Source organism: Crassostrea angulata, chromosome 2 (genome assembly GCF_025612915.1).
Source record: "Crassostrea angulata isolate pt1a10 chromosome 2, ASM2561291v2, whole genome shotgun sequence".
Lineage (NCBI taxonomy): Eukaryota > Metazoa > Mollusca > Bivalvia > Ostreida > Ostreidae > Magallana > Magallana angulata.
In genome coordinates this window covers 28,098,485-28,121,214 of record NC_069112.1, presented here as the reverse complement: position 1 = coordinate 28,121,214, position 22,730 = coordinate 28,098,485, and the positions used below count along the sequence as shown (strand labels likewise).

The following is a 22,730-nucleotide window of genomic DNA, read 5'->3' as shown; positions in this document are numbered from 1 at the left end:
AATAAAGTCTATTGTTCAATAAATGTTGGTTATTTTACTCCAAAATTGTACTGAAAATGCAAAAATTTACAGGAACATTTTATAAATATATATTTTTTTTAAATTAGTTATTTGCAAAACGACAACTACATACATTAACTAAAATCGTATCTGGCGTTAACAAAAAATATCGGGGGATACACTACTATATGAAAACATACTCAAAATGGAAATTGACGGTATCAGCTGTTTAGATCCAATACACAGAAAGCAGTATTTATCTTTTTTAATCTTTTGACGAGCCGATCATTTAAAAAGATGTTAACTTTCTTTAAACACAATTTCCCCTTACATTTATCTAAATATGTTTGTATAAAAGTATTTGTTACCAAGGTGATTCAAACTTTTTTAGATCGACGTTATGAATTGCTTAGGGGCGATTAAGATTTTTTTGTTTAGTACACATAACAGTTTTTAATCATCTACGCCTTTACAACATCGACCTGAAGCAATTATAAACAAATATGTTTATCAAATTTCAAGCACCATCTGAAAAAAAAATTGTTTGTTACGCTGATACATTTTAATTATGAAGATATAGAGTATTTGTTTTGATATTTTCTAAATACGGAGTTTGCGCTCAGCAAAAAAAATTCAAACCTTTAAAGTATTTAGTTGCAAATAACATTTTCTTGCATATTTTTTGTTCAATCGGACTATAATACTTTACCTTCTATAAGGTAAGAAAACTCGTCACCAACATTTTATTACACCAACATTTTATTACACAAATTTCAAACTCTTTTGTGACGTTGTAAAATATTCCAGCGCCCAACAGTGATGTCTAGTGGCAACTATTTTTTACCAAGATGTTTTTGACATTCATGCAAGCGAATTTCAATTTTTGGACGATTTGATCTGCAACAGAGACTGATAAGATGAATCAAATTTGTATGCAATCATATTAACTTCTCATATTAAATATAAATTGCGTTACCTTGATACATAATTTATGTCGTCGAAACGTAAAGAAACTTGCATTGAGTAAAATTTTGCTTTGTTTCTTCAAGTGCCATCAAATTATACGTGGCAATGAATATATTTACTAAATGATAGAATATTAAGACACATCATAGAATATCTATACTACTATATTAAAATAATAGACTCGAATTCTTGGTCTTTAATACCGATAAATCGGAAGAAAAATGTCTTATGTTTTATATATTCTAACGTCATTGGTACTTGAAGATTACCAATATGTTTTTATTTTTTCTCAGTTAAGCATAGCTAATTAATAATCAACGAAAATTCCTAAAAAAAAAATATCCCGGAAATCAAATGGATTTTTTTGGATTTTACAATCTTACGCTTGTGCAATACATTCACGCTAGCGGGATCTTTAGTTTATGTTTCCACAATATCATATTAGCATGAATAAACTCAGAACTGATAATACAAATACGGGTAAATTTTCATTGGAAATTTGCTATATATTCTGTTCATATATATTATATAATGATTTCTTATGAGAGAAAGTATTAAATAACAATTAATATACAGTTCAACTAAGTACTTTTGTCTTCGTGAGGACAAAAAATATTTGATTACATGCAAAAAAATCACATTATATTTGTTAGGAGAGTGAAGATAGAATATGTTTTATCGCAAAAATGAATAATGTCCTGCAGACCCAGTTTTACGATAGAATGCGTTCCGTGTATTGTCTCTGTAGGAAAGAAATTACGTGTACGTTGGTAAAAAAGTGTTGAATTCTTCCATTATTTGGATTAAATTGTTTAGATGAAAGGTATTTACAGTCTCATAAGGTTTATTATGATTATTTTGACTGTTATTTTCAAGGCAACTTCATTAATTTTCTCCAAAATCGTTCCAGAGTGATTCTGCAATTTTCTGCTACATTACGGGTATATGGAAGACATTATAACTGTGGTGAGGGCCTTTCCCGAGACACGGTTAGAATATTCAAACTAAGGAAAGTGTAGTGAAACTAGTCCCATTATTGTATGCTTGTAGCTTTGTTATGTAAATGATATGGTGTGTCGATCAAAAAGTGTCGGGTCAAAGTCTAGTTATCATTATAAGTCAAAACCGACTCAATCCCCCCTTCTTTTTATCGATCAAATATCGATTTTGGCTATGAGACGGGTATAAATAAAACTAAGAACAACGATCAATACATTTCTCAGTCGGAAGCTCATTGATTAGTTTTTGACAATGTGTCTCAGAATTGATAAAAAATCATTAATGTAAAAACCCAAAGATTACTCTGATTATTATATTAAGTATATATGTGTGGCCATTTTATAGACACCTTTTCTCTTTTTACAAAAGAGGAGAAATGGTTGTTTTGTTTGAAACAGTTTTACATGTAGCTGGATAAAACGTAACACAACTCTGGGAATTTTTTGTATAGGGACGACCGATGTTATGATTTGAACATGTTCACTAGCCGTGTAGAGTTCAAAGCTCATAATAGGTAGATTTTTTATTGATGAGTATCATTTAACTGAACATTTTTCTCTAGAAACGTCGTAAAGCTTTGTTTAGGAAAACCCGTGTTTGAACCAATTAATTGAACCAATAATTGAGTCCACTTATTAAAAAAATCATTAGATATTACTTAATATGTAATTGTATTAAGAATTTCGATAATTGATAAAGAAACAATTGAATCGTATCTACTACAATTTATCCCATATATTTTGCCTGTGATTTTCACGGTCCTTATATCTTTTTTTAAATTTTTCATATACACATGTTTCGAGGTCATAATGTATCTGTTATGAAAACTATCAATGCATGTACATTAAGAGTTTAATCATATTTATATTTAAACGTACACCTTCGTTTTCGATAACGTGTTCTGCAGCACTTTGAAAACACATTCAAACAGTTTCATTTTAAATTCCAAGTACATAGTTGGAACACTCTCATTGATTAATTGACATGTAAGAAATTATTCATTTTAGGGTATAGGGAGCAAGAAGATAGGACCACTGTTTAACCTCCAGGTATATTTGTATAAATATAAACTATCAAAGTTGATCATATATTGTATCACTGATAATCTAAAATTATAATATTTTAAACTTTATTGTACAACCTATCGAGACAAGTAAAAAATACAGTAAAAAGTTAACCCAAGAGTATGCCACTATTTAGCAAAAACATGTTAATTTATTAATTGAACTTCATTAATTTTCTCCAAAATCGTTCCGGAGCGATTCTGCAATTTTCTGCTACATTACGGGTAAATAGAAGGCATTATAACTGTGGTGAGGGCCTTTCCCGAGACACGGTTAGAATATTCAAACTAAGGAAAGTGTAGTGAAACTAATCGCATTATTGTATGCTTATAGCTTTGTTATGTAAATGTAAATAATATGGTGTGTCGATGTATCTATTTCGTAAATGCCCGATATGCAATTGTCAACCCGTGCACGCACAGGTCAAAGTCTAGTTATCATTATAAGTCAAAACCGACTCAATCCCCCCCCCCTTCTTGTTATCGATCAAATATCGATTTTGGCTGTCAGACGGGTATTAATAAAACTAAGAACAACGATCAATACATTTCTCAGTCGGAAGCTCATTGATCAGTTTTTGAAAATGTGTCTAAGAATTGAAATAAAAAATCATTAATGTAAAAACCCAGAGATTACTCTGATTATTATATTAAGTATATATGTGTGGCCATTTTATAGACACTTTTTCTCCTTTTTACAAAAGAGGGAGAAATGATTGTTTTGTTTGAAACAGTTTTACATGTTGCTGGATAAAACGTAACACAACTCTGGGAATTTTTTGTATAGGGACGACCGATGTTATGATTTGAACATGTTCACTAGCCGTGTAGAGTTCAAAGCTCATAATAGGTAGATTTTTTTATTGATGAGTATCATTTAACTGAACATCTAGAAACCTCATAAAGCTTTGTTGAGGAAAATCTCTGTTTGAGCCAATTAATTTAACCAATAATTGAGTCCACTTATTAAAAAAATCATTTGATATTACTTAATATGTAATTCTATTAAGAATATCGATAATTGATAAAGTAACAATTGAATCGTATCTACTACAATTTATCCCATATATTATGCCTGTGATTTTCACGGTCCTTATATCTTTTTCATTTGCACATGTTTCGAGGTCATAATGTATCTGTTATGAAAACTATCAATGCATGTATATTAAGAGTTTAATCATATTTATATTTAAACGTACACCTTAGTTTTCGAAAACGTGTTATGCAGCACTTTGAAAACACATTCAAACAGTTTCATATTAAATTCCAAGTACATAGTTGGAACACTCTCATTGATTAATTGACATGTAAGAAATTATTCATTTAAGGGAATAGGGAGCAAGAAGATAGGACCACTGTTTAACCACCAGGTATCTTTGTATAAATATAAACTATCAAAGTTGATCATAAATTGTATCACTGATAATCTAAAATTATAATATTTTAAACTTTATTGTACAACCTATCGAGATAAGTAAAAAAAAATAGTAAAAGGTTAAACCAAGAGTATGCCACTATTTAGCTAAAACATGTTAATTTATTAACACTGAAAAAATCCATGACGAATTTATAGGACTTTGTATCCAATTTCATTAAAACAGATATTGATGAATAACTTAGTTCTGAAAATGTTAAATAAATGTATAACCTTTCCTTTAAAAAAACTATGGTCAAAATTGGAACTAGAATTTATTTTTCCCCGATTTTTTTTTAAATGTATTATCAATTCTAATGTCAGTTGTCGTGTTAAAAATAAAAAAAAAAACAGGTTCTGTATTTTTTCAAAAGAAGCTCACTCTATGGTTTGTTAACAGGCGTTGTATAGTTATTAAACCTTCACTGAAATCACCTTGTTATATCTTCGTGTTAACTTTTCACATAATAAGATAGTTTATAATGTCTTTGCATCCCTTTTTGTTTTAAATGCGAAATATTTGATCCAGAAAATGTTTAAACGCTCCCTTTATTATGAAATTTAAGTTTAATTCAAATTTCAAAAAAAAATGTTAAGGGTATTGTCCATATAAATAACCTAGCTTAATACCTGGCAATTCCCCCCTGAATTGAACAGATCGTGCGACGATGAAACTTTAAAAAAGGTTTTAAATATCAGTGTTCATGTGCTATTGACACTGCGGGTAACCGAAGTAGGTGCTGCACAGTTCAATGGTTTCTTTGTGTTTGATCGGTTTGTACCATCAATGCTGATTATAGGTTTTTACAATGCAAAATATAAATAGATACGGGTTTTCATGTTTACATTTAAACTAGGAACACTGCCGTTTTTCCCAGGTTTATTTCAGACGCCTACCATTTTCCGAAAACTTAATGAAGAATTCATAATATCGATCGATCTGGTATTTTCTGAAATCTAGCATAGAAAATCAATTCTTTTCTTTTAATTCCCAATAGATATATGCATAGAAAGAAAAGAAATCAGAAATAAAATTATATTCGCTTGTTATATATTTAAATGATCAATAAAATGACGGTATCCAGGTTAAAAAAAAACCTGACCAAATTTGTATCATGGTAATGCACTATCCACTGGTTACAAGTTTATTTAGAGGCTAACAGTACATGATACATATATGTACTTATATTATCACAAACTATTTTATTTACTTATGTAAACAATGAGAGGACATTAACTTTCTGTTTACATTTAAATGTTTGTGATTGCAATAAAAAAATAAGTGCATTTGATTAACTCTAATTATTATGCTTTATTTGTTTTTTTAAATGTGACTTGCACCATCTTTTAGGAGAAGGTGTACTTTATTTGTTATGTTTTTTAATTTATTAATTTTTGGAAGGGGGCGTATAATTTTATGTTTGCTCTACAAAACCTAGATGCATACTAGTATCTAGTCAAGTCTGCAAATTCTATGATATCTGGTCACCAAACAAACTAAAAACTGTAATATCAATCGATAAAGAGGGATAACTTTATCGATCGACCATGCATATTTTAACACAGACTATCTTTTTGGTGTATTCAGGTTTACTAGCATGAGAGAGAAATGAAAAAAAATAAAATCTAGCATTATTTGTATTGCCGATGTGAAAATAATAATATATAAAATACTAAGTATTTTTTTAAAGTTGGTTGAAAAATCTAACTCAACGAGGAAATGGAATCTGAGACCAACTCCAACAAACGCAAAAGTAAGTATATCATTGAGTTCTTGTTCGAAAAATGAAATTACAATGTAGATATAAAATGAATAAATAAATTTAAAAAAAATAATACTAGAAATGTTATGTTCGATTAGTAATTAACAGTTTTAATATTTTTTATAAAAAGGATTAGATGAATCTGATGAGTCAAAGCAAGAAAAGAGACCTCGGCTGGACGACACCTTTGAAAAACATAATACAACAGCTGTATCCAAGGCTCAAAAACCTATATTAGACAATATAAATGACACAGAATCCAATGAAACTGAACAAGATGGATCATACCGTTGTATATCTGTATCTGAAAGCAAGAAGGAGGAGAAGGAAAATGCGGTTCTCATTAACATGCATGCAAAGTCTGATGCCTTTAGCTTGCCTGTTATCGAAAACAAAAAAGAATGCAGCGCCATTGAAATGACTGCTAGCGCACGATCTTTAGATTCTAGAGATGATATAAATGACGAGGAAGTACGCGATTCTGATGTCAGTTTATCCCCAACAACCGTATCTGAATCTAAGAATGATGATGATTCTAAAGGTAAAGATACCAAAGCAGAGGAAGTCAATCTAGAAATTGAATCAGATACAGGAAAAGGTGGTGACATTAAGTTTGATACCATCGATGATGTTCAAGAGGAAGAAGCCAGCCTTGATAACTGTGTTGAACATCAGAGCCAAGTTAATCTGCAAGAAACGGGCATCTCTAATAAAGGGCCCATTTCACTTGGGGTATTAGAGGATTCAAATGTTCAAATTGAACAAAGGGGTGTATCAGATGCAAATTTTATGGAAAATGAATGTAAAAATTTAGTTTCCACCACGGAATCAGAAAATCAAAACACTACAAGTGAGGCATCAGGGCAAGAAGATAATGCAATAGATGAAGAGAGATTTTTATATAGGTTACTTAGACCAGGCGAGTCTTATAATATGGGAATTGAACCAAAGAACATCTATTCGAACACGTCTATAAATAAACACGTTGCCTGCGGATCGTCCGATGGCGTGAAATCAAGATACATATCCTGCTCAAAAACACGCGATGCAATTAATAGATTCGCGTCTTATATAAAACCGGCTTTACGCTTTCAGTTACGACACATTGTCAGAATTGACAAAACCAAGCTCGATGACGATTGTGAAATATATGATCTCACAGAGGATTCGGTCAGTACCAGGTATCTTAGATCTGAGTCTGCCAGACGACATGCTCGTGATTATGATGAAGTATTACTTGCACCATCACGTGAAATGCCTGAAATACCTGTTTGGTGTTTTACAAAGGCTGGATCTGTACAGGATGGAAAAATACATTGGATTGGCGGTGTGTTATGACTTTTCACATTGTTTTTGTTTAAATTAGCTAGAAAACAATATTTAAAAAAAAATTAATTGTTATATCAGAACGATAAAAAAAATCACTTGCACAAAATTTTAACACTATTCTTTAAAACACGGCTTTTTTCTAATAGTAGAGCACACACTTAACATAAGACATTGAACATTGTATTCAATACCTCATAAATGATTTGAAACCCCGATAATTGTTTGTGGTTTTTTTAGCGACGTTTATTAAGATTCCAGGCATAATATTGCGAACACAAAAGAAACGTATTCTTTGCAATCAGCGTATGTTGATCTGAATAAAGATAATGTTTGCTTTCCTTATGAAAGACGGAATCAGAGATATAGCAAATTCAAGCATATCAATTTGATGTAAGTTTTTCGGTAAATCATTAGAGTATTTAACATGTACGATGCAGTTTCTTCCATATGTGTATTTTAGAACTGCAAGCTTTAGTTTCGAAATCACAATTGCCTTTGCGTAAACTTTCAATTAATCACAAAGAGGGCGATACGATAATTCAAATGTGTACTATCGACTACCGATAATCTACAATCAATTAGATTCAGATTTGTTCAATCTTCTTTGTAAAAGAAAAATATAAATCAGCTGTATTATTTTCTTATTTTTCTTAGGAAAACAAATTAATTGGCTCCAGAAAATTTAAATTTCAGATTATCGTGATTTGTAAAAATCATGCAACAATAGCTTGAAAAATTGTATTTAAAATCCTTATTTACAAATAAACCTTTAGAAGAAAACCCCAGATTACATAAATATAAAAAACAAAAGATAACAACAGTAGTGATAGAAAAAACAGATTTTGAACGATAACTTTGATGTCATTAGAGAATTTTATATCAAGTAAAGCAATAAGTATAGGTAAAAATATTTTTAAAAATTGGAAGTTTTTGTAATTTCAAAAAAAGAAAACGTATTCGCATCCTTAGCCCAAAACTAATTTAATAAAAATGAGTCAAACTACAAATGTAATTCCAACAACAATTGTTAAGTTTTAAAAAAAAACAACAGTTAGACGTTAAGTACAGTCAGTTTTATTATGCAATTTGAGAAGAATTATATTGACTTTTTTAAAGAATATGACTGAAAACACTGTTTTATTACTTTATTTATTTTTTATAAAAAGTGACAAATATCATGTGGATGCATCATATTATTTCAGTATAACACCAATTCCATTCTCTACATACTATTTTTGTTGAAGTTTTAGACTATCAAAGACATGCACTTTGTTTAATGTTTATTAGACACATTTCACCCAGACATATGTATGGAATGGAATCACTTTTCGATACCCTTTCATTCATTTTATTCAATGACTTTGATTTCACCTATGACAGTCATTGCTGATGTAGAGTTTGATAGGTGTTTTCAGGCTGTGATACTTGAAGTTCTTGATAGTGAGATGGGTCAACAGAGGTAGCAGTCTGCTCTGTTTTTGATCCAGACCGCCTCGAAAAATGTTTTTCTTTTGTTGTGGACTTCGGTTTCAAGATTGCTTTCCTATGATAAAAAAAATGAATTATATCAGTATGAAAAGAACAAATATGCAAGAAGTTGGATTTTGATATAAAAAATCAAAATATAAACAACTCTTGTATGAATTTGATAATTTCAGCTAAACGCATTTCATTTCATACCTTCGACTAAGGATTGTGGCAAAAAGAAATATGATGTTGATGACAAGGGATATAGAGAAGGCAGCAATCCTAAATGTACAAGCAGATACGTCGGTCGTAAATTCAACATTCCGCAGACCATCTGTACAAAAATACTTTCAAGCCTCAATTAATCAACTATGGAAGATTTTTTTTGATCTGATTTAAGCCGATGGTTTTTACATATTTAACCATATTTGCCATCACACAAACACTTTCCGTTGAATCTATCACATGTTTGGTTAATGCATTGCCCACTACAAGAATACTGACAATTTTCTCCATAGGAATGAGTACATTCTGAAAAATACATTTTATTATTTAAAGCTGAGTGTTGTATAGGGCTTTTGAAATTTGTTGTATCATCACGATGATGTTACTTTTTCTTCGAAAATCTAATAAAAATCTAACATCATTATCACCTATTGAACAGTCATGACCCCTCCAACCAGCCCTACAGGAACACCGACCATCTGTGTGTCGACATGTCTTACAGTGTGGCCAACAGGGAAAAGAATAGTTTGTTCCAAAATACCCAGACTGGCAAGCTGTAAAAATTAAAACGAAATCATTAGAAACAATATGATCAAACCATTACAAGATAAGTTCAAAATGATAATATATTTTTATGTTTAACGTTAAATTAATGATTTTCCACTATAATATTTTAGTGCAAATCTTACAAATATTGCAATGTCGTCCAATATACCCGTCCATACACCCTCGGGGACATATTCCAGTAATATGGTCACAAGCTTCATTGTTTATACAATTTCCGCTACATCGCCCTCTGCATTTCATTCCAAAATATCCAGAACTACATTCTACATTAACAAAAGTCAAATTAGTCCATGATATTTATATTGAAATCATACCTTATTTATCTTTTCCTTGTTTGTTTGCTTTATTAAGTTGGTTTGAGATTGGTGTAAAAATGTTAATGTCAACTTGAAATTGTGACTAAATTTCATGTAGACAAACAGCCATTTAAAAAAGAAAAAGAAAAAAAAGTTCAAGAGATTAAGGGAAATGTAAATTAGCACCTTGCAAAGTCTGTGCTTCTTCTTTGAATAACTATCTACACATTAGAACAACATATTTTCTCTTATATTAGTACCTATGCTGCAGTCTCTGTTGGTATATCCCGGGTCACACCCCTTGTCACAGTGACCATGTTCTTTGTTACACAGAGAACCATTCATACAGTGACCACTACAGTTGTTGACACAATTATATCCATACTTCCCGTCATCACAAACTATATAAGACAAAATAAATGTGAAAAGATCTTATACCTTGCCAATTAACTCTAGGTCAGTACTGGTAACTGTTTGTAGCAAACTGACATCCACAGAAACATCAATCTTAGTTAATGTCATCTTTTCTATATTATCGAAAACAGTCTGCTGAAATTTCATAAATATTTTTTGCTTGTTATTTTTTTTTAAAGAAAAGGTACCATTATCACAAAATATTCCTGTCCACCCAGCTCCACAACCTCTTTCACACTGACCAGTCACGTGGTTACATGAAGTGTTATCTCTGCAATGTCCTACACATTGCTGACTACAGTTATCACCATACCAGCCTTCGTCACATGCTAAACAAATACATAGTGATTTTCGAAAATAAATGACGATCTTTAAGCCACCTTTAAGCTACCTTTAAGCTATATGTGTTGCTTAAAGATGGCTTAAAGAAAGCGTAAAGATGGCTTAAAGGCAGCTTAAAGACTATCTTTAACCCACCTTTAAGCCACCTTTAAGGACAACTTATAGGTCCTTAATGTCCAAACTTCTTTAAGCCACCTTTAAGCCACCTTTAAGCTACCTTTAAGCCACCTTTAAGCCATTAAAAAAAAATTATTTCAATATTGTGCTTAATTTCCAACGAAATGTATTAACTTTATGAAAGAAAAGGTATTAAAACGGTTTTTGTTCTAGAAAGAAAAATGAAAAAAAAAACACAAAAAAAAAAACCGGCCACGGCGAGAATTGAACCCGGGACCCTTAGTTTACTAGCATCACCACACTTCCTCTGCGCCACGGCAAACGTACATATAAATGAGTGTTTTTATATCCTGTATATCAGTGGATATTGAATCACTGTATTGATTGTGTTTACTTGAAAAGATTTTGACAAACCATTCAGTTTGTAACAATCAATTATATCTAATTTATAAATTACATGCATGCGTGTATTTAGAATGAAATACGGAACTTGGTCTTCAGTGAACAAAAATATATTATTCCTAAATGGAAACCGTTAGGTTCACTATAGTAGGCTTTCTTAGTTAATAAATTTAAACCGAGTAGATATACGTTCATCTAATTTATAGCTATAAAAATGTAAGAAAGAAAATGAAATCGTTTCTTTTATGAAATGCATTGATACTATTAGGGTATTTGTTCAATTTCCCGCAATTTCCCGGTTTTCATGATCGCGGCGCCGTTCCAATATGTTTACATATTTACATGTAATTGTATGTACATGATTTTTAAACTATCAATTCTATATCAAACAAAATTACCAATTACCGGTGACGTATTTACTGCATGTGGCAATTGCAAATGACTTGTATATACAATTGTATGATGTGCCAGGCCGGGTATATTTGACATATTTACCCTTATACATATATTTAGATAATCAACCCCTATTTATGATCACCGGTACATTAATTAATTAGCCTCAAGATTTTACTCTTACATACATGTATCGTTAATTTGTAGACGTAACATCTTTGAAACCCAGAGCTAGGAAATAATACTTTGAAAATGAATTACAAATGTAAATTAACTTTTATTCACTAGACTTATCGTATACTCGTACATACTAAGATTCAACGGCTTTAGAAACCCTGACGTGCACCTGGGCACACGACACACCTGTTGTGTATATCTTGTATATTCTGTGTTAGTTCCAGGGGTTTTCTTAAGTTGGACAAACAATAGACTTTAATTAGATATACACAAACATGCACCTGGGCACACGACACAACTGTTGTGTATATCTTGTATATTCTGTGTTAGTTCCAGGGGTTTTCTTAAGTTGGACAAACAATAGACTCTAATTAGATATACACAAACGAACAAAACTATGTCTAGACAAACAAAGCAGTAATATCCTGCCCGATATAACAAAGGCAGTTGAGAGTTTTCATCTTTAACATGTATCTAGCAGATCTAGAGTTAGAAATAATGAAAATTGAAAAAAAAATACAAACCTTAAACCGATTATCAAATTAAATCATGCATTTTTGGTTCATTATTTTTATTTTGTTTAATAACCGGAGGAACAGAGAGAGAGAGAGAGAGAGAGAGAGAGAGAGAGAGAGAGAGAGAGAGAGAGAGAGAGAGAGAGAGAGAGAGAGAGAGAGAGAGAGAGAGAGATATTTTTTTCACCGATTAATTTATAATAGGAAACAAACATACTTTAATTAGTTTTATGCACATATTAAGATACAGAGACTGCGCTCATCCCTACAATAATTTTGAAACCCCCCAAAAATTATAAAGAATTTTATAACGGCAATCTGTGTCCATCGGAGCGGTGCTGATGATAGCGATCTGTGTTTAATGGAGCGACGATTAAAACCGCCTGGAACACCCCCCCCCCTTTCTTTGAAATTATATTATCACTCGGATGACCCCCTCCCATCTCTATAAAAGAGCTTTTGCATTTAATATATGTTTATATTGTTCAGCTTGATCAATATTGACTTAAAGGCCACTTAAAGACAGTGTAAAGGCAGTGTAAAGAGACCGTAAATGCCACTTAAAGATGCTTAAAGATGGCTAAAAGGTGGCTTAAAGGTGGCTTAAAGAAGTTTGGACATTAAGGACCTATAAGCACTTGCTTAAAGGTGACTTAAAGGCGGCTTAAAGGTTGTATAGCCTTTAAGCTCCTTTAAGCCACCTTTAAGGACTTGCTTAAAGATGGTTTTTCGCCCTGTGAGATATACCTAGTACAATTACTTCACACAGTTCAGTATACACATTATGCAATTTGTATCCAGCAGGGTAGGTAACTCCATCAAGTCGTTCATTGTAAAAGATGTCGTAACGTCCGTGTTCTGTACACGTGGTTGTAAAATTAAGGGGCGGTAACTGAGGGCCGTCCTTGTAACATAAAGTGGAATTCTCTCTGTCACTTATTGTTGATAATTCTGTGTTAGATGTATACAGAGAGAATCCGGCAAACCACCTGCGTTGTGTTTTTTTCTACAAATATAAGCAATATAAAAAAGATTACTGTTCATCACAAAGAACTCAATCACGGTATAGTGATGTACATAATTTCCATTAGTTGTAAATTATAGACCTGTCTTAAAATACATCACTTTGCTGAGAGATATTTATTAAATGTCCCTTGTAATGATTTTGAGAAATAATATTATTACCTATTTAAATGTACTAAAGTTTATATATCAAATTCAAAGACAATGTCTTTACCAACATATTTCATATAAAATCCATATGATTATGTTTTTTAAGTTGTTAAACAAGAGAAAAGAGTTGGTTGTTTTAACACTTTCCATAAATGTTTTAAGTCTGAGAAGTTATGTTATGAGGAATTTTTATAACTTGATTGATAAAATACAGGTATAGTATTGAATCTTTTAAAATATATATCTTTGTTGAAACTTATGTCTTTATACTAGCTTATTATTTTTGTATTTCTTAACGATCTCAATAATATTACTTAAATACAAAATCGCTGAAAATATATCAGAACAGTCATGATTAAGATATCAAGGGCAAAGTATAGCATCTGATGTTTAGAATCTTAATCAAAGAGAAGCAATTCGGTCACGAGGAGTATTTTTCTGGAGGGTTTTTGGGGTTGTACGTGTACATACCGCCACCGTCACCATTTTTAAAATGTATACTGTATATGTTGTGTACTCTTTTAAGATCCACAACCCAAAACACAACATGAAACTGAGGTCCATAACCAATGGCCCGTGTCCTTGTACATGTATCTGTATTTCTATCAACTCCATTATTCGCCGAATAAAGTGAGCCCGGGAATGGATACGTATGGGATTGAATGGCTATTTACCCGACGGAAAGGTCATCTGTAGACAATTTTAGAAAAATATATAAATCGTACATGATACAGCCATCCTATCTTTCACAGATGTAATTTAAAGCTATAAATGTGCAAGTACATGCGATAAAAACCACAAATGTGCCGTAAAAAAGATTGAATAAACTGAAAAAAAATGTAAGATTAATATTCAAAATCGATTTTCTAAAAAGTATCGAAATATATTTATAAATATAAAGTCTGAAGAATAAATTCAGAAATGATTATTGTAGCGTGAGGATACTGAAGTTAACTTTCTCCATTAGCTTCCAATAACAGACTTTCTACATGTACCAAACATAATCAACATTGTCTCCTCTCAAATACTAGAACTTAAACCCTTTTACCTCAAATAAATTATAAATTAATTGTCCATTATTTATTAAATATACCCAGTTGTCTATACATACTGAATTTTTTTTAAAGAAGCATGACGATTTTGGTCATTTTTTTTTTGTTTATACTTTAAATGTTTATAATGATTTCGTAAGGCATTTTTTAGAAGCAACCAAAATTAGAGTTACAATGTACATGTACAATTCTTGGCTACATGTAACTATGTAAAAGAAATTGTTTGTATTTTGAACTTTAAAGTAAAGATAGACAAATCAGCTAGAAAAAAGTTTTTTATAGGCATATTGAACCTATGAAAACAAAAACAGGGCACAGCCTTCTAACATCATTTGTTGCAAACTTATTGACCAGATGCGTTGAGTACTTTTTATGAAACATATCGGTACCCCCATTATGTGATTCACATATCAATATCAGGTGTGCCCTTCATTTGTGCGGATATATGCGATGTGTCTGTCTTTTCGCCTAGTATTTACGCGGCGCTTTATAATTCTTTTTCGGTCCCTCACACTTCCAGTTTGTACCAATTTCCGGCACAACCTTGCAATTGACGTGTGCTGTCTATTAAACAATGTGGCTACCATAAAATGACATTGTTGTTATAGATATGCTGAATCATGTTTTATCCAATATCACCGATCATCGTTAAAATATTAACATTTGTTCTAACCTCACTACAGGAGCACCTGCAGAGACTATACCAACTGCCCTGCCACGCTTCTCTGTGGTCAAACGTGCCATACCCCGTCAGTTTTTTTGTGAGATTTTAGTAATGCATGCATCAATAAGAAGAACACAAAAAGAAAAGAAAATTTATGTTTCCAAAAAAGGTGTGAGCACGATTTTAGCAATTCTAATGAACAGTTAAGCTTTGATTAACATTGCATCCATTTATCCGTCCATTTATCCGTCCATTTATCCGTTTGGGCATTTAAAATTAAGGTCACTTATTCAAACATTAAATACATCTTTTTTTAGGATGTTAATGGTTAGTTTTGTTTGAAATTAGCGTTAGCAATTTTTTTCTAGTGTATAACTCGGACTTAAACACTTATCAAGAGTTGAATCCGCTGCCTTTAATCGAATGCTTTCTAATTATGCAAATTTGCAGCTTTAAAATGCTGTCTGTTGCTTATATTTAACATGTCACTTTACCAGGCATTTTCTTCCGTATCCTATGCATTTGTATCTCCAGTTTCTGAAATAGAACAGCTGACATGTTACAAATCGACACATGCATTTAAAGTCGACTAGTTTGTCTAATTTGACATGACCATATATAGAGACAGCGACGTTACTGTAAGGAAAGGCTGGCTCCAGGAAAAGGCCTACCGATATTGCAGGAAAGGGGACGGGATAAAAAAATATATTAGATAGATCCATATACATGTAACTAGGATCTCTGGATAACAACTTGACAAATAAATTAACTTAGCACGCTGGTCGCTCACTACAAGGTCTTTTGATATGGTCACGATTTTAGTCAAAAATTATCTTCATGTTTATAAAGTAAGGTATTTTTCATAGGCAACATAAATTTAAGTGTCATTCGTTGCATTATATAAGCAAGTTACAGATCTTACTATTCTTTGTTATGTAAACAAACCATAGGTCATGTTTTTGTTTACATTTTGAATACTGAAGTGGAAATTCCAGTTTTAGGCCTAAAATGTAATATTAACGGTTATGAACTGTTAATATGATGGGCTTAAAACAAAAGAGAAAATAAACAAATCAGCTTGAAACAGATTTTTTTTAATGGTTTATTGAACCTATGTATTACTAAACAAAAACAGGGCACGGACCTTGTTTACATGACACCGAAATGTGAGCCAAGTATCTTGCTAATGTATTAGGTCAGTACCATATTGATTTTTGTCCGTACTTTGAGTTGTGTTTATTGTGTTTTGTTTTGTGCAGAAATATATACCAAAAGTTCGTAAACAGTATGTTAATGCTGTAAATGTTGAACACTGAACCAAGATTATCATTTTGCTTAAAGTCTTGTCTGGAGAGTTGAGTACTATTTCTAAGGTTTTCATTCAGTTGTTGCACTTTAAGCTTCACAAAATGACTTTGTCATTGTGCATGATTTTGAATTTTTTTTGAAAGATAAATTATTTAGCAAATTAAATTAACAAACATTTAACATAAATCGGTTTAGGCTGGCAAAACGTTAATCATTAGATTTAATTTTTTTTTTCAAAAAAAAATATTTGTTAAGTTTAAAACTATTACTAAGAAAACTTTAACGGTTTAATTTTTTCAAATATTGTTATACATAGCTCTTTTTGAGGAGAATTATAAATCTTAAAATGTCCCTGACCATTCATCCTCTTACTTTCTTGAGCTCGTCATAGATTGTTTAATATGCATTCACTTCTTAGTAATTATTGACGTAAGCTACATAATGTAGTATATATCATATGTATAAACTTAAGTTAATCCGCAACAAATGCAAACATAAGGCCACGGACGTTTTATATTAATGTTTTCATTTGATTTTAAATATCTGTGTTGTACAAGGAAGGTGAATAAAAAACGAAACAAAAATGAATGTAACGGAAATATTAATTTTGTTAAATTAAATCTTAAGCTTTGAAGATGCGTTATGATTAGACGATTCCGGAAGAACTAGTCACGAATCGTTGTAAATATAAATGAAGTGGTTGTCCATTACTTCATGTACTCCATAGTAAATAGAAGGATTTCCTTTTATTAAATGCACTAAGAAAAATACTATCAAGGAAATAATATGGGGCAATACATAATTCGATGTGAAACATGACATGATCTACAGGCTTTAATTCATTTCATAATATAATAAAAACAGAAGGTTACTGACTCAGTTATAATCGGAGTAATATTAACCCTTACTTTCTTAATTGCAGTCATTGTTACTCCAAATAGAAAAGCACTAAATAACGTGTGAAAAATTTGCCGACAAACTCATGGATGCTATTTTTTTCATTTGAATAATAAAGTGAAAGTTTTATATTCATGAACTTTCATAAAGCTACAACAAAGCATTATAAGAGGAGAAAAAAACAGTTAATAGGTTTCTTAATTGAAACAAAAATGACCAATAAATGTTATAGTGTGTAAAAAAAGGATGTAGGGTTTTCATATGTGAACGTGAGATCTTTATAAAACAAAACTAAATATCTGGCTCTTTGTGTAGACTGTTCTACCTAATAATCGTAAAGACATGTTATTTAATTGACTGATTACAACAAATGTATATACAAAAACCGTATCAAAAAATAAACTACACATATGTCGGTATAAAAAAGGCCTCAAACTCTAAGATACTTTTAAATATAAATTGAATTGAAAATTGATATAATCAATCAATTTGGTAATTTTATAGCAACATTTATAGTGTTTTTGTCCAAATTCAAATTGATTCATTGGCCAAAATGTTATATTTTTGGCCAGATAATATAGATATGAACAAAACCATATCAAGACTGAATCGTCTCTATCTTCATTTGCCAAGACTTGGTTTTAAATCTCGCAACTGTGTGCAGCTTCAGACAAAATTTTACCAATTCAAAACTTGTGTTGTACATCCCTACTTCTAATTCTGAAAATAGTAAACATCGGAACTACATGGTATGCTTATTTGATGTATTAATGATATTACCTGACATTCTTGAGAAATACTTTTCTGAGTTTTCTTTAAAAAAAAACTTTTAAACGGAAGTAAGCACTGTTTTTGCACAGACAGATTTGAAAGACATGAATATATTATTTGGTGAAAGTCAGCAAAAATTCAGTGTAATATAACTAAACGGTAACTGAAAAGCATGCGTGTAGTTGTGCAGTTCTTAACTTTTACCGACAAAACAGTCTACATTCAGGTAAATGAATAGCACAGGTTCACACTTTTGAAAGTCACTCCTGATGTAGAGTTTGATAGTTGTTTTCATTCTTTGATATTTGGAGCTCTTGGTAGTTAGATGCAGTATTGGTGGAAGTATTTTGTTCTGTATTGGACACAGACGTCCTAGAAATTTCAGATTTATCCACCGTTGTCGATTTCTGTTTCAAGAATGTTTTCCTATTAAGAAAAAAACCTTTTATGTTGTGTAAATTATAAGTATACTAAAATGTATTGTTTGGCTTTAAATGTGACATAATACATTTAATATTAATATCAAGAAACAAAAACATTAAATCATATCATACCGTCGACTCATCAACGTAGCAGAGATGAAAATGATGTGGATAATGAGTGATACAAAGAATGCAACCATCCACAATGGATGAGTTGGTAAATCTGTCCTCTCAAAATTCCTCTGGTTATCTGTATTTAGTTTTAACAATAACCCACCACTTTCTTTTTGAACTATATATTATTTCTATAAATCGATTAAAACTGAATAATTGTAACTTTTTACCATATTTGCCATCACACAGACAGTTTCCATTGAATCGGTCACAAGTCTGGTTGATGCAGTGTACACTGCACGGATACTGACAGTTTTCTCCATAGGACCCGATACATTCTTAAAATATTATGTGAAAATTCTTGTGGTTTGCAATAATGTCTTGTTAAATATAGTTTGCTTCCTTACAATTACCCGATGAATTGGATGATGTATAGCTACCATCAATTTTCTAGAAATTAAATTTAAAAAATTGAATAGTTATATCATTATAATCACCTGTTGTACAATTATCACCCATCCAGCCTGCCTTACAGGAACATAGAATATCTTTGTGTCGACAAGTCTTGCAGTTAGGCGAACACGCACGGGAACAGTTTTTACCATAATTACCAGGTTGGCAAGCTGTAAAAATGGGAAAAGGTACTGTAAAAAGATAGCCAAAGGATTTTTTTCCGCAAAATATGCTCATAATTATCAAATGTGTTGTCTAATACATGTTGGTCATGTAATTAGTCATCGTTGTCCAAAAGCTGTTCATTTTGATCGCCAATAAACTAAACAAGACCCCGCAATTTTGCAAAAATGTGGGAAATGAAATCTTTTTCTCTTCATTTCCTATATTCGAAAGAAAAAAAGACTGCTAAAGAGCACTTTTTACTTACGTGTTTGTTAAAATAGCTACATGTATACACATGAAAGTAAAAATGATACTTGGTCAAAGTTGCTCACGATGTTTCTATTGTAAAGCAATCTGGAATCACTTACATTTTTCTCAAAAACATTTTTTAAACTAACATTACTTTATTATAACGCCATTTAATATTTTTCTTTAACACACTGTTTTTAACACCATTTCAGCTTTTGCTAGACCTTTAAGTGAAGGGGCAAAAAATATATATTATATTATGATACATGTAAGCAATAAGTGGTGTAGAATATTTCAATCATTTACTTTGTTATGTGATGTAAATAATGTAATTCTTATATAAAATGTGATATTTTGTAAAACAGAAAAAAATTACCTTTGTCACACATAAATCCTGTCCACCCAGTATCACAGCCTTCGTTACATTGACCAGTCACGTGATTACAAGTAGTTCCGTCTTTGCAATGTCCAGCACAACGACGATTGCAATTTTCACCGTACCATCCTATTACACATTCTATTTGAATAAAACAAAAATTCAAATAAATACACAATATGCATTTTATCGCTTAGTCATAGTTAGTAATAGTTAATAAACCAATATTAGTATAAATAACTGGAATTAAAATGATTTTGAATAACCCTTAATCAGCAATATATATGCGTACAATACAAATAAACCGCAATTTTAAACAGAAAATAATGTATCTGATATCAATTTGATTATAATACTAAATGCATGTTTGAAACACTTTTAGATATATTATATGAAAAGAATAATTCCTCTATTGCAGATTTCCCCGGTCCGTCCCGACTTGCAGGCAAAACAGGTTCCATTCTGAATGTGACATGTGCTATCTTTACAGTTGTTGGGACAACGTTTGTCACAGTTATTGCCATACACACCTGGTGAACTACATCCTTAAAGGTATTCATATAAATATAAATACAATATTACATAGAATATATTTCAGTGTTCTGTGTAACAAGTTGAGAGTTAAAACCCAGAATACTTTTAAAAATATATCTACATTTTACATTTATTGTTTGGGTTTTTTTAACTTTTTTCTACGAATAAGTAAGATATTTGTAAAAGCTGGTCCCATGACTGCAAGCGTGTGAGAAAATTTTAAGAGATTTTGAATCCACAAATAACGAAATACGTTTTTCAGGCAAATAAAATGTTATTTACATCAGTGTTGTATTAAAATCTACAAACTAAATAAACGCTGGATCTTCAAAACTTTACACAAAAACAGACTATAAACAACATGTGCTACGTTTAAAAATGTGTAAATAGATTGACATAATCATCATTATCAAAATCGTTTACACACTTGAGTAAAAAATATTTTTAGTGAAAAATATTGGACTAAATTTTTAAAATGATAATTGATTTTAAATTCTTCAGTTTATTTTTCACCTATAAGTCAGATTAATATTGAGTTTGAGTTGTTTCATTTCCTTTTCGTAACTAATCTGTTTATTTGATAAGAATTTTATTTTGTTCTTGTGATGAATATCATAGTTTCATTTTACAGAGCATAAAAACCTTTTAGATCACATACCTTTTACGATGAATTCACATAATTCAGTTGAAACGTTTAACGTTTTATATCCCTCTGGGTAGATTATATCTTTTAAGCGTTCGTTGTAAAAGATGACGTAACGCCCGGACTCTATACAAGTTGTTGTGAAATTAAGTGGTGGTAACTCAGGTCCATCTTTGTAACACAAGGTAGAACCGGGTATATAACCAGTGGATGATACGTAAAGAGAGAATCCGGCAAAACGTCCTCGTTGTCTGCTCTCTTTAAAACCGAATATATCTGTCAAATTCTATTAATATACATTAACATCTAACATTAAATATCCTAAGTACCCATTCAGTAAAGATTTCAAACATTTCCAAAATAGCGTTATATACAGCATACATGTATGTAGATTTTAAAAAGCAAACTTTTAAAAAATTACTTGTTTTTGTGTTGTAAAGAGTGTTCGTTTCGAAAAAAAATTGTATCAACAATTGTTTAGCATTTTCAACAAAAAAATATATATACATGTACTTTGGATAAAAATATCTATTTAGTCCAATTAGATTATCACTTTACAATGTAATATATCTAACTGGTTTTTTTTTTTTGAAATTTTGAAACTTCTTTGGAATAGTAGATTGAAAATAGCATTTTCATAAGAAGATACATATTCAAATAAAACTTACTTTTTAAAAGGTTATATCAGTTTTATATTAAACCCAGTGGCAAATATTTTTTAAACAAGGTGTTAAAACTGAGGTGTCGCAACATTTAGAACAAAACAATTATTGTAGATTTCTTTTTCTAAAAGCCATCAACGTAAGCATATAATTTGTATGCAAAAAATACCATATCCTTTGTAGTTCTTAAATATAATGTTAACGCTGTAAATGTTGTACACTCCACCAAGATCCACTTTCCACCATAAAGTCTTGTCTGGAGAGTTAAGTCCTATATATTGTGCCTTCGTACACGATAATGCATTTCTATCAACTGCATTTTTAGCATTACTAACATCAGAAAACGGCCATGCTACTCTTCTTGATTGCGAGGCTGTTTTATTGTAAGACAAATCATCTAACAAAAAAGATAAGTAACACATTTAACTTACAAGTTTACCTTCATTACTCTTTTGAAAAAAATTGGTAAGCTTGAAACTATTATTTAACTATCATTAATCTATAAGTTGAATCGGTTTTTTTTTATCTTTACACATAACTCTAATCAGAAGTTATATTGTCTAAAGCTGAAAAATATCAATGTTCCAACGCCCTTATAACATATTACACAACTTAAATACTTCATAAAGTATTACAGTCGCCTCATATCAAAAGTAATCAATAACTAAATATATTAATAGATTAATTTCAAATTGTCAAAATTTACAAAATGTGGAACATACCATACGTAAATACTGAATATAATACGCAGAAAATGAGGTAGGAGTTACAGTTGTTATATATCATGTTTTGCCTGAG

At 31.0% G+C, this 22,730-nt stretch overlaps 3 protein-coding genes across 3 annotated transcripts; 1 reads left to right on the top strand and 2 right to left on the bottom strand.

Annotated features, from left to right (window-relative positions):
- The first annotated feature begins 4,346 nt into the window (after positions 1–4,346).
- Positions 4,347–7,741, top strand: LOC128171696 (uncharacterized). The gene is made up of 3 exons (XM_052837467.1): positions 4,347–4,398; positions 6,134–6,196; positions 6,336–7,741. Exons 2-3 carry the CDS (start codon positions 6,163–6,165, stop codon positions 7,541–7,543), a joined length of 1,242 nt encoding a protein of 413 aa, XP_052693427.1. The 5' UTR covers positions 4,347–4,398; positions 6,134–6,162; the 3' UTR covers positions 7,544–7,741.
- Positions 7,742–8,914: 1,173 nt separating this feature from the next.
- Positions 8,915–14,108, bottom strand: LOC128174127 (multiple epidermal growth factor-like domains protein 10). The gene is made up of 9 exons (XM_052839759.1): positions 14,094–14,108; positions 13,197–13,455; positions 10,692–10,832; positions 10,350–10,490; positions 9,916–10,056; positions 9,655–9,780; positions 9,425–9,532; positions 9,215–9,335; positions 8,915–9,077 (listed from the first exon to the last, which is right to left on the bottom strand). Exons 1-9 carry the CDS (start codon positions 14,106–14,108, stop codon positions 8,915–8,917), a joined length of 1,215 nt encoding a protein of 404 aa, XP_052695719.1.
- Positions 14,109–17,255: 3,147 nt separating this feature from the next.
- Positions 17,256–22,730, bottom strand: LOC128171703 (multiple epidermal growth factor-like domains protein 10). The gene is made up of 9 exons (XM_052837474.1): positions 22,655–22,730; positions 22,102–22,329; positions 21,286–21,528; positions 20,503–20,638; positions 20,094–20,236; positions 19,348–19,473; positions 19,081–19,188; positions 18,869–18,986; positions 17,256–18,740 (listed from the first exon to the last, which is right to left on the bottom strand). Exons 1-9 carry the CDS (start codon positions 22,716–22,718, stop codon positions 18,575–18,577), a joined length of 1,332 nt encoding a protein of 443 aa, XP_052693434.1. The 5' UTR covers positions 22,719–22,730; the 3' UTR covers positions 17,256–18,574.

What these genes read in the sequence shown, in the direction of transcription:
- LOC128171696 (XM_052837467.1), top strand. Translation starts at nt 6,163, where the DNA reads ATGGAATCTGAGACCAACTCCAACAAACGCAAAA. An exon ending in CAACTCCAACAAACGCAAAA is followed by an intron (nt 6,197 to 6,335) that starts GTAAGTATATCA and finishes TTTTATAAAAAG; the next exon opens with GATTAGATGAATCTGATGAG.
- LOC128174127 (XM_052839759.1), bottom strand. An exon ending in CAACAGAGACTGCAGCATAG is followed by an intron (nt 10,057 to 10,349) that starts GTACTAATATAA and finishes TTGTTAATGTAG; the next exon opens with AATGTAGTTCTGGATATTTT. An exon ending in GCCACAATCCTTAGTCGAAG is followed by an intron (nt 9,078 to 9,214) that starts GTATGAAATGAA and finishes TTTTTATCATAG; the next exon opens with GAAAGCAATCTTGAAACCGA.
- LOC128171703 (XM_052837474.1), bottom strand. Translation starts at nt 22,718, where the DNA reads ATGATATATAACAACTGTAACTCCTACCTCATTTTCTGCGTATTATAT. An exon ending in ATGTGAATTCATCGTAAAAG is followed by an intron (nt 20,639 to 21,285) that starts GTATGTGATCTA and finishes AATACCTTTAAG; the next exon opens with GATGTAGTTCACCAGGTGTG. An exon ending in TCTGTGTGATGGCAAATATG is followed by an intron (nt 18,987 to 19,080) that starts GTAAAAAGTTAC and finishes AACTAAATACAG; the next exon opens with ATAACCAGAGGAATTTTGAG.